The sequence below is a fragment of the Lolium perenne genome, chromosome 3 (genome assembly GCF_019359855.2).
Source record: "Lolium perenne isolate Kyuss_39 chromosome 3, Kyuss_2.0, whole genome shotgun sequence".
In the NCBI taxonomy this organism is placed as follows: domain Eukaryota; kingdom Viridiplantae; phylum Streptophyta; class Magnoliopsida; order Poales; family Poaceae; genus Lolium; species Lolium perenne.
The window spans coordinates 151,768,124-151,786,907 of NC_067246.2; the positions used below are offsets into that span (position 1 = coordinate 151,768,124).

The following is an 18,784-nucleotide window of genomic DNA, read 5'->3' on the forward strand; positions in this document are numbered from 1 at the left end:
CAAAAATGATGACCTTCTAGATCAGTTTGATCAGTTTGTTGTCCATGCCGAGATGGAAAAAAGGAAGAAGGTACAATTAACGGAGTTCTATTTTTCTGGAATTGTAGTTCCACGAGAAACATGTACAAAAAAACTTATTAATACATGTTTTACCTGTTGTAGGTTGCCTTAGAATTGCAGTCTCCACATGTTCTTAAGGATGCATGCAATTAGATTGTGCCTTTCAAAGATGGAAGATTGTTGGAGCCAAATATTGACCAGGTATGATGGATGAATTAGTTCATTCATTGGTTACAAAAAACACAGATATAATGCATTTTATGAAAAAAAAATATTGAAACAGATGCTAATTTGTTGTGCAGAGTATTGTTCTTGAAGGAGATGAATTTCTGCATGAAGTTCTTCCTTTAGTGACAAAAGATCCAGAGAAGGAGCAAAATGCAGAGGTATTAACTTGCTTACAAAAGTATTAGAATAACATTATTACAAGGAAAAAATAAAAGAGTTACTGATATGACTAGTAAATGTCGCAGACTGGAAAATTTGCTATCAATGACACAACCATAATGAAAGCACCAGAGGCAGTACTGAAATTCCTATCTCGTGACGAAGAAGATAAGAGCATCGAAGAGGTAACTTGAAAAAAATAGATAGGAAATCTTCTTGCAGCATGAAAGTTCACTCCCCCTCAAACAAATTCCAGCATTAACTACTTATTTTTCACACAGGACGAAAGTGATGGTGATGATGCTTGTAACCAATTGGCCAAAATACTACCAGATGGTGAAAGCGACGAAGACATATCAGAATTTGAAGACTCTACAAACACATTCATTCCCACTGGAGAAGAACTTACTGAAGAGAGGCCACCAGAAATTGGAATGCTCTTTGATACATTGGAAGCATCCTAGCGGGTTCTCAATATTTATGGGTACTTGCATGGATATGGTGTGGTCAAAGGTCGGAACTACAAGAACAAGAAGATCACTTTCCAGTGCTGCTTAGCAAGGAAAACTCATGCTCCAAATCTTACACAGCGGAAAAGGAAAAGGTCAGTAGTTCAAAGAACACAGTGCCCCATGAATGTTACAGTACAATTGAAGAATGGACAGTGGAGATTCATATCAGTCAATCTTGAACACAACCATGACTGTCTGAACACACCATCTTTGACTAAGTTCTTTTCAAACCACCAAAACATGTCAGAGGAAGATAAGAACTTGTCCATGATACTTCAAGACTGCAGGGTTCCTCCGCGAAGGATAATGAGCATATTCCGTCGCTTGAAAGGAAGCAGGAAAGTTCTTTCCTTCAACAAGAAGAAAATACAGAACCTCAAAAGGAAGGAGAAGAGAGATAAGAACACTGATATTGCAAATTCACTCAAGTTTGTTGAGAAGCTACAGGCAAAAAACCAAGGAATTGTGATGAAGATGGATACTGATGAAGACAACACAGTCCAAAGCATTCTGTGGACTGATGCTCGCTCCAAAATGGATTATTCTCTGTATGGCGATTTCCTTTCATTTGATACCACCTTCTCCACAAACAAATATAACATGCCATTTGCCCCATTCATTGGCATCAACGGCCAAGGGCGAACAATTGTTTTCGCATGGGCTTTGCTAAAGGATCAAACAGCAGCAACCTTCAAATGGGCTCTGGAAACATTTTTGGACGTCATGGACGGAAACAAACCATCGATTATCATGACTGATCAGGACAAGGCAATTAAATCTGCGATAGATGATGTTCTGTTTTCAGTCTGGCATAGATTTTGTTTATGGCATATCATGAACAATTGTTCGGACAAAATGGGAGGTTTCATGGCTGCTAGGGAAGGGATGGAAGATGAGATGAGGAAGATAATCATGGACTCCCTTACAATAGAAGAATTTGAAAGCAAGTGGAATGCCATGATTGATAAGTACGATGCATCTAGTAGCAAACATTTGCCCTTAATGTGGAAATGCAGATCACAGTGGGTACCTGTGTACTTCCGAAAAGTTTTCTGCCCCTTCATCCGTACAACAGATCGCAGCGAAGGGATGAATTCCATCTTCAAGGATTACGTGAAGCGCAAGGACACAGTAGAAACATTCCTTGTCCAGTACGAGTTGTTTCAAGAAACAATCATTGAAGCGGAAAATGATGACAGATTTGTATCGATTGGTCTCGAGCCAATATATTGGGGCCACAACCTTGTCGAAAAACATGCTGGAAAGATCTACACTAGGGGAATTTTCTTCAAGTTCCAAGAAGAAATGCACAACTCAACTGCCTCGGGGTTGAAGTAATAGAAGAAAACAAAATTTATAACCTGAAGAAGAATTTCAGCTACAAAGGGCAAGAATTCTATCAGCAGTCTTTCCGTGTAGAAGTTGACAGAACAAATGAGTTGTTTGATTGCATCTGCGGGAAGTTTGAACGAGATGGCATACTGTGCTGTCATGTTTTACGACTCTTCACACAGTTTGACATAAATCAAATCCCAGATCATTACATCAATAAGCGATGGACCAAGGAATATAGAGAAACTGAATTACTCAAACACAAGAAAAGAATGATTGATGAAGGGGCAGGGAGTGAAAGCTCACAGGTGTCAATGAGGTATGCAATTGTAATGAACAAGGTGTCAGACTTGTGCGCAGAAGTATGCAAAGATGCCGACAGCAGCAAAGAGTTCTTGGAGGAGATTCAAAAACTTCAAGAGAAATACACATTGAAGCATAAAACACAACCTGCACAAGGACCTCCGCCTCATCAGGAACCACTGAAAGATCCGCCAATAAGAAGCAACAAATCAGTAGACAAAGGTGACAGACTGAAAAGGCAATCAGAAAAGAACACAAACAAGAAGAAAGCAAAAAAAAAGCGGATGATAAAAGTGATCTTCCTTGATTGATTATTTTGGCTATATGTAATCATTCTGTGAGGTTATAAAACATTAAACTATGAGGTGCAACAAAGCATATTATGTGTGTTGGTATACATTAGTTTGTGATTGTGATTCCTATGTATGTCCAGACTATTATATATAGGATTCATATGTATGTCCAGACTATTATTATGAACTCTATTTATGTCCAGAGTACTATATATGTGAAATGTCACATCATCAATAAAATGATAGATTGAAAATTAGTTGTAAAAAAGCATATTATGAGAGATAAACACAACGATTAATTTATTCATCGAACATAATGCAAAAAAAGTACTTCCCTTGATATAGTTTTCATAAAAAAAATTCTTAACCCTGCTAAAATTTGTAAGAAAAGGAGATTGTTTACGATGAAACAACAAGGAAAATTTATATTATGATACATAAAGAGTTAGATTTCATTGAAGTAATAAAAAAATATTAGAATTTGAATAATTGTAAAGAAGAAAATCAAAATAAATGCAAATTTTCCTTCAATAAGCGATGGACCGAAGAATATGGAGAAAATTGAATTACTCAAAACACAAGAAAAGAATGATTGATGAAGGGGCAGGGAGTGAAAGCTCACAGGTATCAATGAGGTATGCAAAGATGCCGATAGCAGCAAAGAGTTCTTGGAGGAGATTCAAAAACTTCAAGAGTTACACATTGAAGCATAAAACACAACCTGCACAAGGACCTTCGCCTCATCAGGGACCATTGAAAGATCTGCCAATAAGAAGCAACAAATCAGTAGACAAAAGGTGACAGACTGAAAAGGCAATCAGAAAAGAAAACAAATATGAAGAAAGCAAAAAAAAAGCGGATGATAAAATTGATCTTCCTTGATTGATTATTTTGGCTATATGTAATCATTCTGTGAGGTTATAAAAGCATATTATGGCATACATTAGTTTGTGATTGTGATTCCTATGTATGTCCAGACTATTATATATGGGATTCATATGTATATCTAGGCTATTATTATGAACTCTATTTATGTCCATAGTACTATATATGTGGAATGTCAGATCATCAATAAAATAATAGATTCACAATTAGTTGTAAAAAAGCATATTATGAGAGATAAAATAACGATTAATTTATTCATCGAACATAATGCAAAAAAAGGACTTCCCTTGATATAGTTTTCATAAAAAAAAAATCTTAACCCTGCTAAAATTTGTAAGAAAAGGAGATTGTTTACGATGAAACAATAAGGAAAATTTATATTATGATACATAAAGAGTTAGATTTCATTGAAGTAATAAAAAAAATATTAGAATTTTAATAATTGTAAAGAAGAAAATCAAAATAAATGCAAAGAATATGGAAAACGTAGCATACGGTGCTAAAGAAATTGCATCAATTTGTCATCTAAAAAATGAAAATATTGAATGAATATAGTGTAAATTCTGAAACATTGGTATCTCTTTTTTATTTCTTGCAATATAATAATCATAGCAATAAAATGGAACAAAACTAGTGTTCTAAAGGAACAAACCACATGGCTGAAAGGAACAAAAGACAACAACATGTTGGAACAAAACTTTGCGATTAGTAGGAACAACATAACAATTTGAAGGGAACAAAGGGTAGGGTTGTGAAGGAACAAAATCTCATGACTAGGAGGAACAGAAAGTGGGATCACATGGAACAAACATGAAAACATGCAAGTGACAAAAAAAAACCAACATGAAGAACAACTTTTGGAATGATTTGGAACAAACATGATAATATGAATGGAACAAACAAAAGGTTGTGAAGGAACAAATCTCATGACCAGACATATGAAGGAACAAAACCACATGATAGGTAGGAACAAAAACAAAAACATGTTGGAACAAAAAACTAAGGAACAAAAACACATGATTGGGAGGCAACAAATACAATACCATATTGGAACAACCTATGTGACTGCTTGGAACATGAATAGTAGCACATTGGAACAAATTTAGTGTTCTAAAAGGAACAAACCACATGGCTGAGAGGAACAAACGACAGCAACATGTTCCAACAAACTTTTGGGAATACTAGGAACAACATAAACAAATTGAAGGGGAACAAATAGTAGGGTTGTGAAGGAACAAATCTCATGACCAGGCAAATGAAGGAACAAAAACCACATGATAGGTAGGAACAAAAACAAAAACATGTTGGAACAAAAACCTAAGGAACAAAAACACATGTTTGGTAGGAAACAAAAAAACATTACCATGTGACTGCATGGAACAAAAATAGTAACACATTGCAACAAAATAAGTGTTCTAAAAGGAACAAACAACATGCTGATAGGAACAAACGATAGCAACATGTTGGAACAAACTTTTGGGATTACTTGGAAAAACATAACAGCTTGAAAGGAAAAATTTGTGAAGGAACAAACCACATGACTAGGGATATGAATGAAGAAAACTACATGATAGGTAGGAACAAAAAAACAAAAACGTGTTGGAACAAAAACCTAAAGGAACAAACACATAATGGAACAAGAAACAAAGACAATACCATATTGGAACAACCTATGTGACTGCATGGAACATAAATAGAAACACATTGGAACAAAAATAGTGTTCTAAAAAGAACAAGTGACATGGCTGAAAGGAACAAAAAGACAACAACATGATAATATAAATGGAACAAACAAAAGGTTATGAAGGAACAAATCTCATGACCAGGGATATGAAGGAACAAAACCACATGATAGATAGGAACAAAAACAAAAACATGTTGGAACAAAAAACTAATGAACAAAAACACATGATTGGGAGGCAACAAATACAATACCATATTGGAACAACCTTTGTGACTGCTTGGAACATAAATAGTGACACATTGGAACAAACCTAGTGTTCTAAAAGGAACAAACCACATGGCAGAGAGGAACAAACGACATCAACATGTTGCAACAAACTTTTGGGATTAGTAGGAACAACATAAAAATAAATTGAAGGGGAATAATAGTAGGGTTGTGAAGGAACAAATCTCATGATCAGGGAAATGAAGGAACAAAAACCACATGATAGGTAGGAACAAAAACAAAAACATGTTGGAACAAAAACCTAAGGAACAAAAACACATGTTTGGTAGGAAACAAAAAAACATTACCATGTGACTGCATGGAACAAAAATAGTAACACATTGCAACAAAATAAGTGTTCTAAAAGGAACAAACAACATGCTGATAGGAACAAACGATAGCAACATGTTGGAACAAACTTTTGGGATTACTTGGAACAACATAACAGCTTGAAAGGAAAAATTTGTGAAGGAACAAACCACATGACTAGGGATATGAATGAAGAAAACCACATGATAGGTAGGAACAAAAAACAAAAACATGTTGGAACAAAAACCTAAAGGAACAAACACATAATGGAACAAGAAACAAAGACAATACCATATTGGAACAACCTATGTGACTGCATGGAACATAAATAGAAACACATTGGAACAAAAATATTGTTCTAAAAGGAACAAGTGACATGGCTGGAAGGAACAAAAAGACAACAACATGATAATATAAATGGAACAAACAAAAGGTTATGAAGGAACAAATTTCATGACCAGGGATATGAAGGAACAAAACCACATGATAGGTAGGAACAAAAACAAAAACATGTTGTAACAAAAAACTAAGGAACAAAAACACATGATTGGGAGGCAACAAATACAATACCATATTGGAACAACCTTTGTGACTGCTTGGAACATAAATAGTGACACATTGGAACAAACCTAGTGTTCTAAAAGGAACAAACCACATGGCTGAGAGGAACAAACGACAGCAACATGTTGCAACAAACTTTTGGGATTAGTAGGAACAACATAAAAACAAATTGAAGGGTAACAATAGTAGGGTTGTGAAGGAACAAATCTCATGAACAGGGAAATGAAGGAACAAAAACCACATGATAGGTAGGAACAAAAACAAAAACATGTTGGAACAAAACCTAAGGAACAAAAACACATATTGGAACAAATACAAACCATATTGGAACAACCCTATGTGACTGCATGGAACATAAATAGAAACACATTGGAACAAAAAAAATGTTCTAAAAGGAACAAATGACATGGCTGAAAGGAACAAAAGACAACATAACAGTTTGAAGGCAACAACATAGTAGTGTTATGAAGGAACAAAAAATCATGAATAGGAGGAACAGAAAAATGGGATCACATGGAACAAGATGATAACATATAGGTTACACAAACACCAACATGTTGGAACAAGAAACAAAGACAAATACCATATTGGAACAACCTATGTGACTGCATGGAACATAAATAGAAACACATTGGAACAAAAAATAGTGTTCTAAAAAGAACAAGTGACATGGCTGAAAGGAACAAAAAGACAACAACATGATAATATAAATGGAACAAACTAAAGTTTGTGAAGGAACAAATCTCATGACCAGGGATATGAAGGAACAAAACCACATGATAGGTGGGAAGAAAAACAAAAACATGTTGGAACAAAAAACTAAGGAACAAAAACACATGATTAGGAGGCAACAAATACAATACCATATTGGAACAACCTATGTGACTGCTTGGAACATGAATAGTAGCACATTGGAACAAATTTAGTGTTCTAAAAGGAACAAACCACATGGCTGAGAGGAACAAACGACAGCAACATGTTCCAACAAACTTTTGGGAATACTAGGAACAACATAAACAAATTGAAGGGGAACAAATAGTAGGGTTGTGAAGGAACAAATCTCATGACCAGGGAAATGAAGGAACAAAAACCACATGATAGGTAGGAACAAAAACAAAAACATGTTGGAACAAAAACCTAAGGAACAAAAACACATATTGGAACAAATACAAAACCATATTGGAACAACCCTATGTGACTGCATGGAACATAAATCCAAACACATTGGAACAAAAAAAATGTTCTAAAAGGAACAAATGACATGGCTGAAAGGAACAAAAGACAACATAATAGTTTGAAGGCAACAACATAGTAGTGTTATGAAGGAACAAAAAATCATGAATAGGAGGAACAGAAAAATGGGATCACATGGAACAAGATGATAACATATAGGTTACACAAACACCAACATGTTGGAACAACTTTTGGGAAATAATTGGAACAAACATTATAATATGAATGGAACAAACAAAAGGGCTGTGAAGGAACAAACCTCATTACAAGGGATATGAAGGAACAAAACCACATGATATGTAGGAACAAAAACAATAACATGTTGGAACAAACCCTAAGGAACAAACCATATGATTGGGAGGAAACAAAAGACGGTACCATATTGGAATAAACCTTTGTGATTGCATGGAAAAGAAACATGGTAAACACAGCTTGGATTACAGTTGTACCAATAAAAATAACAATTATTACAAGTTGGAGAAAATAAAAATACCAATCTTCTTGAAATACAACACTAAAAAAAGATAAAAAATTATTACAAAAAATTTAGAGGAAAACTACTATTATGAATAAAAAAATCCTTGTCTTCCTAAATAATATGAATATCCAGTCCTATATAACTTCTATTTGCCACCACCCTGGCAATGAATAAGTCTCCTGGGAATATACTATTGTCCACCCGTAAATCAGCCCAGTGTTCAAGGAAAATGATAGTCCCATCATCTCTTATTTTGTAAGTTCCTTGGACAGAATATTGATTGTATGCATAAATAGAATCACCCTTTCTTGGTAGAACAACATTACTTTTGATAGCTTCGATTGGAACTACCTACAAAATCAAAAACAAAAAATCTTTCTCAAAACTAGTGATGACAAAAAAACCTAGAATTTTTTTTAAAAATAAGAATAATAACAACAATTGTAAAAAAAAAGAAAACAAACTAACCCAACAGGCGTATTCACTACTCACAAGCCTGTGAATAATGAAATTAGGTTCATTGTTATCATAATCCAGACTCCTCATATACTCCCTATAACGAGTGACTAGTCTGTTCATTTCTGCTTGGGAAACATCCGTTGCTTCCATGAAATAAGTACTATAGAACGCTTCTTCGCAATCAGCGGGTAGGTTATTGCATTCTATCAAAGGAAAAAATGTCCTATAATTAGTAGTGAAAAAAAGAAAAAATTAAAAAATTAATAATATAAAGATTCAAATAAAATTACCAGGGAATCCAAACCAATATTTTGGTTGATCTATTCCAACATGAACAGAAACATTAAAGATGTCTTCATCTTCATCATATGAAAATTTGATTGTATCTCCAGCAGAGATACGAAATGCTTCTAACAAGGACAAATATTATGGTCCTTCTATTGAAAAGTATGTATCGCAATCATCCAATAATAGATGATGTGTTGTGAAATCATCATCATCTGCCTCCAAGTGGGGAGCTGGTCTACCTACAGCTTTCATGATTTTTGATGGGCATAAAAATTTAATCCTTGTATAGTAACAAGGGAGAATCTGCATAGATTTTTTTAAGAACAAATAAGATAAATACAAAAAAAAACTTTTTATGAAAAAAAAATATGAAAACTTTTATCAGGAAATACATACAGAATATTGTTCGAAATCTTCTGGCAACATCTTGACAGAAAACTCTGTACAATATCTAGATGGTCAGGTGCACAAGTTTCTGGGTTGGGAGCATTCCGAGCATGCAGCCATACCTTCAACAGTAAAATTTTCAAAAACAATGCTACACAAAAAAAGGAAAACATATTAAAAAAAGGAAAAAGATAGTATAAATAGTTCTTATTACAAGTAGCATAAGGGGCAAACACTGAATTTGCGCAAATGAGCAGCAAAAAACATATGATGAAGTGACAAGAAAATATATTTGCTAAGTGGAAAAATGATCTAATATTAGAAGACATTATGCGATCAGAAAAAAAAAGAATTCCATGCAGTGATCTATTTTTAGAATGAAGTATGTGGTGGGAAAAAATAATAAGGCACTATGCATGATGTGTGCTTTTTTAGAAATGCAGTGTGTCAACACAAAAAAAAGATGCCCCACAAACCTAGTTCACACACAAAAAATGTACAGTATACTTCACACATAACTACTATATTAAAGGGTAACCAACATCTTTTTTATAAGAATTTTGAGCCTAAGTGAGGATTAAGCCAGCAGTGACACGTGTTGTGTTGATGGGTTTGATTCGTCTTCATTTTTTCTGTGTGTACTTCCGGTGCTTTGTAATGCGGTGACATGCGTATGTTCATTTGCTGATGTGTTTTCTAGGTGCATCAATACTGTGGGTGTAGCTGCGATGTCAGGTGGGCCAGTTGATTTTCTTGGTTTCCATACCACCGCTTTGACCAGATTTTCGTTTTGCCATACGGCCCTACCTGATACTCATCTCCTCCTCTTCTCCTAATGTCTCTTCCTACCCATCATCTTTCTACCAATCCCCCATGCTGATGAGCTTCCACAGCGGCTCCGCCGTGTTGGAGCTGCTTGCCACCACCCGAACAGGGGCCTAGCCCGCGCCGGAGATGCACGGCCGCCGCGCCCGTGCCGGAGATGTCGGCCGCCGCTAGCTGTGTTGCTTTACCCGTGGTCGCCGCAGGTGCCTCCACGGCGAAGGCGATGACGCCCCATCCCCTTCCCGCGTCATCCAACCTCTCCCCTATGCCTCCCTCTCTCCCAAGATGTTGATCTGAAAAAAAAAACGATGTGGGAGCTCTCCCGCTCCGGCAAAGAAGAATTAGATGGCGGCGCCGCGTGCTGCCAAGCCAAGGCTTGCCGGGGTACCGGCGCAGGCGCAACATGGGTCACTTGGCACTTGCGCTGGTGGGTCATGGCGGTGCTACGCCGCCCTTCGTCCGACGGTCCCTCTACGGGATGCAGCTTCCCACGTCCACGCGTGTAGTCCCGTGAGGCCAATTTGGTTCAGGGTGCTGCAGCGGCTTTCTGCCCTGCCGGAGTCCCTTTCCTCCAGCGGCACTCTCCCGTTGCCCCAGGAGGAGCACGGGTCATTCGATCCTGCTTCTCAGTTCTCACCACCAAAAAATTCAGGCTGTAGTTGCATCGTACCATCTTCGCCCGAAGGAAAGACGGGCCGGCGGATTCAGGCTCACATGAGTCATACCTACTGCAAGATCCACCTCCGTCGCGTGCGTGAGTTTCCCATCTATTCTCTTTCCCTGGCCCTCTACTACGATGGAACAAAGAGCTCACATTTGTGCATTCCTTCTGTTCTTTTTATTACGTCTCATATCCTCTAGATACATTTCTAGGTGATGATTATCTAGAGGACCATGTAAGCTGGAATCCTGAGATGTCCACGATGTACTTGTGATTACTTTCTACAAAGTGGTCTACAAGTTATTAGAGAAAAAATGAAGTGAATTGAGAATACTTTTCCTCTCCCTTACAGATGTACCAACAGGTATGCTTATTTGCAAATCTTTGGAGCAATATGCTTATTTACTTTTGGTTATTTGGCAGCAACTAAAATACATATCATTTATCTTTGATGAATATATTGGTTAGGCCTTCTTGAGTTTATTGCATATCTGCTAAAAAAATAGTTTATCACATCATCAATCTCATGCAAACAACAAAGAAGCTGCAAGCTCTTAGTGTCGTCAGAGTCAGATGTAGTATTAGTTTGGCTCCATCTGTCCCGAAGAATTGAACAACGACCAGACTATCAACCATGGATTGCCGCTGATTGATATTTTGTGCATCTCACTGTCAAGCATATGGCTAGGTAAAAAAGAAGGCATTGTCTCTTCATACAATGTGTTCAAGCTCGCAAAATTTTATCTTCCGGCCAGGGCACATATGCTCATCTCGCTGTGTCATCGTATTTGCATGTTGCATGCATGTGTATCACAGACTAAGCCCCAAGACATTGGTTGATTTATGATATTATTTCTTTTAACAATTGATTTGGTTGCGGCACTGGCTTCAACGAGGACGAGAAACACCCTGGACTGCATTCATCCTTCGAGGGCAACAATGGAGTTTGCAAAATGCATCTTTTCACTGCCCAGTTCTATCTTCTATACTTCATTTCTCCCCGCGTCCATCTACATGCAAGCTGCTCACGATGTGTTTGAGGTAATGTGTTGGAGAGCACATATGGTACTGTTATTTGTTTTGACTAGACTGTGGAAACTTATGACTGAAAACAGAAAAAATAGCAGTATGGAAAATCCCACAACATTTTCTCCCAATACAATGTTAAAGGCCATGAAATAGAATACAGTGCATTATACGTATTTCTTCACTAATTAAGTAGCAGTAGCAGATTTAGTCAACAGAGTGTTTTCCTAGAAAATGATATATGCATTTTTGTTTATCACAACTGATTCTTATAGTGTATAACGTTGCACGTATAGTAAGAGTTGCTTCAGTTTATACATCTTATTATAATGTATAAGATCAGCATTTTTCTCCTAAGGGGGTTTATATGAGTTCAGATTTTTACAGAGTTATCTATTCATGGCATGTAAGTTGCGCTCCCTCATACATTTTCAGAGTACTTTGATAGTAGATATGAATGCCTTAGTTCAATTTATGCTTAGGTAGAAAGAGATGTCATGTACTGTTTCATGCTATTTAAATTATTTATGATGAAGGCGCCAAATAAGAAATAGCCTAAAGAATTAATATATAGTAATGAGTAATCTGGGAATGATAAAACCAAGAGTGCTGTAAAAACTATCCTAAGGTCGATATTGATCCATCGGACACACTCTTTTTTAAGTCAACAGTTAACTAGATATTTTGGAATTTATATCATATTGATTGCCTTATGTAATGCATTTATGGAGCAGAACTACTGCACTTTCAGATCTACTGTATCACATGCATCATCACTGTTTAAATCTTGAATAAAATAGGTTCTTATTTATGGATACTCTTATGGTATATGTGACCAGAATGATAAATAAGAGTGTTTTCAGCTTTCAGCCTAGATACTTCCGTTGATGCATTGTGGTTTCTTTCATCTTGATGCATTTAATTTGCAAGTCAGTGTCCTGCACTTGAACAACACCAGGAGTAACAACAAAGGACAACGTGGAGGGATTTGTATCAGTGCATTACTGAAAATCACAGTACCGTGGTGATATGCACTGTTTGAGTTCTCTACTTCTTGGTGGTGTCAGCTGGAATCTGGATGACAAAAGAAGCATATGTAACAAGCATACAATGTGTGTGTCATGTTGTAGGCCAGATTAGTTAACTACTATGTCGTACAAAGGATGAGCATACTTTCGGTGAATAAGTTCGACAACTTGCCCATAAATCTGCCAATAAAATTTATGTATCTGCTCTATAAGTTCATCAGTGTCAGCGATAGCATCATGCTTTTAGTATCCAGTCATAAACTTCAGAATCTATTTATTTATATGTTTTTAGCCTACTCTGATTAGTTAGAACCATTTTCCATATACAGTTCTAATATGATATACGTGCCTGAATGGATTCTCTTTGATGTATCATGGAAAGTAATCGACATGTTATCATTTCCCACCAGAATTATATTTATGTGTTCTGCACTGGTTATAGCTGTTTAAATGAATTTGCTTTGCTCTAGAGAATATATTTCGTGTGAGGTGTTGTTGGGCCTGTAGGTTCAAGGTAAAATCTAGAACTGCCAATGATTGGTTCCTGTGGGGCCTCCATGTTCTTATTCCTATATCTGTTATGTGTTTTGGTTGACTAATATGGCTTTTCCCCAAGCTGTTTCCCACTGACACTCTGTAATTTGCTAGCTCGGAAATTAGTTACACAATGAGGAGATAGGTTATTGGTCGATAGAGCCATGATGTGACCAGCGATTTCCTGGCGAGTTTGATCGTACACCTGGGTGTATTTTCTCAAATATCTGATAATTCAGTACTATATTTGAAAGACACTGCTATAATGGCATGAATGTCAATCTGTGGATGATTTTATCACCTGATGTTTTATTATTTTGTACTTCTTACGTGACAAGTTAACCTTCTACTTATTCACCTTAATTATTTATTGGATGTCTCAACTTAACGTTTGTAATTATCTATTGTTCTATATATGACCGTGTGAGTACTATTTTAGTTTTGTGGGGATATGTTTTATGAAGCATTCGACTGTGCATGGTCGCCAGATATATATTATAATGTTCAATGCATTTCTAATAATGTAGCTTCTCACTGTGTAATTTCCAATGAGTTTTCTACTTTGATATTTAATTCTGAGCTTGAGATTTCTCGGGGTAAGGGCACATACAAACTAGAGTGAATACGCTTTCAATCATTTGATTTTGAGCTTGAGGTTTCTTGGTAATTAAGGGCACACATACAAACCCGACTGGATTGGTCTAGGTTAAATCAATGTCCCGTACTTGTACATCATAGGGAGTAACAGTATGTCACAAAATAGAGGGAGTGGTATCGGTACATTTATCTGAAAATGAGAGTACTATTATTGATTGTGTTGTTTGAGTACCCCACTTTGTGCTGTGATCTGAATCTAGATGGCAAAATCAGTGTGTGTAAGATTTGTGACTGTCACCAGTCACCACCAGAGAATGTGAGTAGTAAGTAGTGCATGATCGATTGCATGTCAACTATTTGATTTGTTAGTTCTTCTTGCAGCCTAGAATGTTTTTTCTTAGTTGGGCTATATTCGGATCAAGGAGAACAAATATAGCAGATGCAACACAACATGTATATGCACATCTTCTAACATTATTTATGTTCTTCTTCTTTGTTTGGTCTTTCTTCTGGTCCACCAATCAAAAAAAGGTTGGGTATCCTGCTGGATTTGTACTGCTGATCAAATAGGATGGCTGTCCGTTCGGCATCCTCATCTCTATGATGAAATACTCCGCATGTATAACATGGACAATTAATTATTTCAGTTCATCAAAGAATCAAAAGGAATACTTAAGTAGTTATATTTCTAATTAAAATAACCATATTTGACCAGATGTTCTTAAAGTGTGCTACTGTAGTTCATAGTTAAGTAATTTTCTGGAGCATAAACATTCTTTATCGTTTATCGCCTCTTGATACTATGAGTTAACAAGTCAATTTTCACTGGGTATTGTGGGATTAAATTTTCATGCATAGTTTGAAGAATGAGGTATTTGATGAACTTGACCTTTTTCTACAACATGAACAGGTTGAGAAAATGTCGCATAAAGGGGAATTGGATGTTCATCCATACTTGAATCTTGGTTGTAATGAACGTGTATATATATTACAAGAAAGTACCCAGCGGTTGATGTAGATTAAAAGGAAGGGTGCTCCGTTATATGTTCAAAACTTGGAGTTGGAGAAGCGAAGGGCTTGATACTGGCATTCACATAATTTTCATGCTTTCAAGTTGCAAGAATTTGTCTGTCCAAGACATAGTGCATTGCAGAGGGAAAAGTTGTTTTAGGGTTGATAAATGCTATGACCCATTTTTTTTGTTATGTGTTTCACTCGCTTAAAGTGCATTGCTACAAATCTTTGTCAATTCATACTCTTGACCTATAGGAGTTTGTGACTGATTCAGTTCACATGATACTAAAATAAATGAACTATTCACTTTATTCGTGATCTGTTTTGACTGGCCTGCTTTGTCTTAAATTATTGACATTGTGTATTATTTTATTTATTCACTTTTTCCTCTAATCATTAATGTAGATGTTGTGGCTCTGAAAAGGAGACTCCAACCTGTCGTTAGGCATATGCAGTTGATGATAGGATATTTCGAGTCTTATTTGGCGTTTTTCTATTCAAAATGCCAATGAGCTTATAGGATATTTTGTAGAGTTTGAATGAACCTTGAAATTTCCATTATAAGTTGTTTATGTGCCTTTTGGAAATCGTACGGTCAGTTCATTATCATGCAGGTTGGCACTCCTCTTGGAGCACAATTAGATGAAAATTGGTATTAAAACAGGAGCTTCATATTTGGTGATTTTATCCGAGAATCAATCTTCATTTTGGAAGTGGCTCCTTGACGTTATTTTCTACATAGTATCTCTGATGTAACACATAACCTAGAATTTAGAGTGTTTAAGTAGTTGTGGATTTAAAAAAATCATGTCTGAAAATTGAACTTTCGTCTGTTTTTTGTGCTACCATGAACTTCTTATTCGCCTTTCTATCACTTGCCAGTTGTTTCTTCCTAATTATTCCAAGTATATTGCCTATGAATCCTTGGGTCTTAATCTGCTATAGAATAGTCCCCTCACTTGAGAGTACAGCTGACTGTGAGGCCATAATAACTGTATCCACTCAATTTTGGTTTAGGCCTTATGATGATCTGGATGTGTAGTACGTCTTGGCATAATAACCGTATGCACTCAATTTTGTCAGATTCCTTATGATGATCTGGATGTCTACATCTTGGCATAGTTCTCTTCGGCATTTCTGTACCATATCTAAGTGACCAAATGAAGAATTTTTCGTCTTTATGTTGCATCACACCACTATGGAACCAAGTTGTGTGCAAGAGAGCAGTTATTTAGAAAAAGATAACTACATGATGATATGATTATCAGAAAAACCTAACACCGATTCTAAGAATTGGGGAGGCTTCTCATTGCTGTGTTAGATGGCTCAATTATTTAGAGTATTGTTTGCAGGTTAAACTGATAGACGAATACACAAACTTTATCATTTGTTTCACTAATGTTGGGCTCGACCAATATCAGTTCGAGTAGTTAAAAATTATTAGATTTACACTTTTCTTCATGTGTTCCAATTGATGCTCTATATTTCTCTCTGAACATCTCAAGTCAGGGAAGGCCAAATGATGCCTAAGGAGGTGATGCAGTAATGCTCTATGTGCAAGTCCAGAAAGTAACACCAATTGTCAATTATGGATGTTCCTGCTCCATGCTGTATCAATTTTATTTGTCTGTACGTAGTTCTTTGTCAATGACATGTATCCGTTTTTCTATTCTTAGGGTTTGAGTAGCAGAGATAACGGTGAAAAAGAAGTACAACATATATTTCCCCTTATGTAGAGCACCAATTGGCAATTATTTTATATATCAATGTATGTACAACATATATCTTTCTTATTTCCCCTTATGTAGAGCACCCTTAGGCGAGGATATAATCATGTTCTCCCTAATTTTGATAGAAGTAATGAATTAAGGAGGATAAAATTTTCTTGTTTCCCCTTATGTAGAGCACCCTTGGGTGAGGATATAATTATGGAATGCTTACTTTTATAGAAGTAATGAATTATGAAGGATAAATTTTAAATACCCATTTGCCGTTGTCACTACCAAAGGAATTATCTCCTTTGTCCATGGGATAGTCGGTTTTCATTCCTTTGGGATCAACTCTGTGGATGAGCCTGTCATTGTCATGTTTATGGTTGTGGGCATGATAGTTTATCGATTCTAAGGTAAACCAACATCTCACTAATCTATAATAATACTATTTGTTAGTTTCACGTTGGAGCCACCAGATCTGCGCGGCGTGCCACCGCGCCTTACCCTGGCTAGTACAACTAATTGAGTGATGATGCCCTGAATTAACATTGCTTGCAATGATGCGCTGATACTCTAATAAAAACATCAGTACATATGATGTGCTGAATTAACATTGAAAAGAACGAGTGCTTACAAAAAACATCAATAAAAAAACTTACAAAAGAAGCACAAGGAGCGCAAAGGAGCACCAGCAAAAGAAGATATGATGAAGTGACGAGTGGTGAGTGGTGAATGAACAGTGACGAGTAGACATATTTATAGTGAAAATTGTCTATTTTTAGAATGTGTTATGCGGTGAGAAATAATAGAAAGCATTTGTGTGGTTAGCAAAAATTGGAATGTGTTGTGCGGTGAGAAATAAACTGGAAGAATTTGTGTGGTTAGCAAAAATTACAAGACAAATTCTAATCTATTTTTAGAATGTGTTATGCGGTCAGAATAAAGAAGCTATGTGTGCGGTCAGAATAGTACTATGTGTGTGCGGTCAGGAAAACTACATGCGGTCAGAATGCACTATGAGGTTGGGAAAATTAAAGTCGTCTTTAATGATCTTGTTGACTAACTCCTAGCTCTATGCATGGTTGGCTACGAGGTTGTTTTCAATCAGTACAACATACTAATCTCTATTGTTGACATCCTATCCTACTGTGCATTGCTTGAACCATGGCTCAACTAGACCTATTGCCGAACAGTGGGACACTATCTTGCAACAAGGATAATGTTAGATGTAGGGAATCGATCCGAAAAGCTCCGTGCGGTCAGGAAAACTACATGCGGTCAGAAGGCATTATGTGTGAGAAAACATATTTTTAGATGGCATTATGCGTTCAGGCAAGATGGCACTGTGCGATGCATTCACATTTCATATATATTTGCATAAATGTTAAATGAAAAATGTCTTTGCATTTGGAAAAGAAATTTAAAAAATCATCCTCAAAATGAACAAAGAGCCATGGACATGAACATAAAACACAGATTACACAATCAATTTTGAAATCATCGCTGAAAAAACGGGAGCGGCTTTATCATAATCAGCCTCCAGACTCTGTCCTCAATAAGATTGATACTGAAGGTATTACTATTATTACTCGGCACTATGTAACTGGACATATGCTAACAAAAGCAAAAATCAGGGAGTTAACAAGAAAAATATCAGGGGACATATGGTAACAAAAGCATATCCATAGTAGGCTATATCAGGGGAATATACATATCCCAAAAGCTTGCGAAAAAACTACTGGTATGCGATTACATGAATATGACATATTCATGTGCAAAAATATATACATGTCCCAAGAAAATCTTGCTACAACTACTGCTCTATCAACGGTCTTCACGACAGTCTTTGCTTCTTGAAACTCTCCAACTCTGTAGTCATATCATTCATCTCCGATGATACAAGTGCGTGTGCGACAACTTTCCGAACATTGCTGATCAATGACTACAGAAAA

The 18,784-nt window shown here is 36.4% G+C and overlaps 1 protein-coding gene and 1 long non-coding RNA gene across 2 annotated transcripts; one reads left to right on the forward strand and one right to left on the reverse strand.

The window, feature by feature from the left end:
• Positions 1–1,079: 1,079 nt before the first annotated feature.
• Positions 1,080–2,297, forward strand: LOC127327130 (protein FAR1-RELATED SEQUENCE 5-like). Its single transcript, XM_051353913.1, has one exon. The coding sequence runs from the start codon at positions 1,080–1,082 to the stop codon at positions 2,295–2,297; it is 1,218 nt and encodes a 405-aa protein (XP_051209873.1).
• A 5,901-nt stretch (positions 2,298–8,198) lies between these two features.
• On the reverse strand, positions 8,199–17,562 carry LOC127326983 (uncharacterized). The gene is made up of 5 exons (XR_007868298.2): positions 17,492–17,562; positions 9,445–9,586; positions 9,051–9,351; positions 8,770–8,963; positions 8,199–8,652 (listed from the first exon to the last, which is right to left on the reverse strand). It is a non-coding gene; the product is annotated as an uncharacterized lncRNA (long non-coding RNA).
• Positions 17,563–18,784: the final 1,222 nt, after the last annotated feature.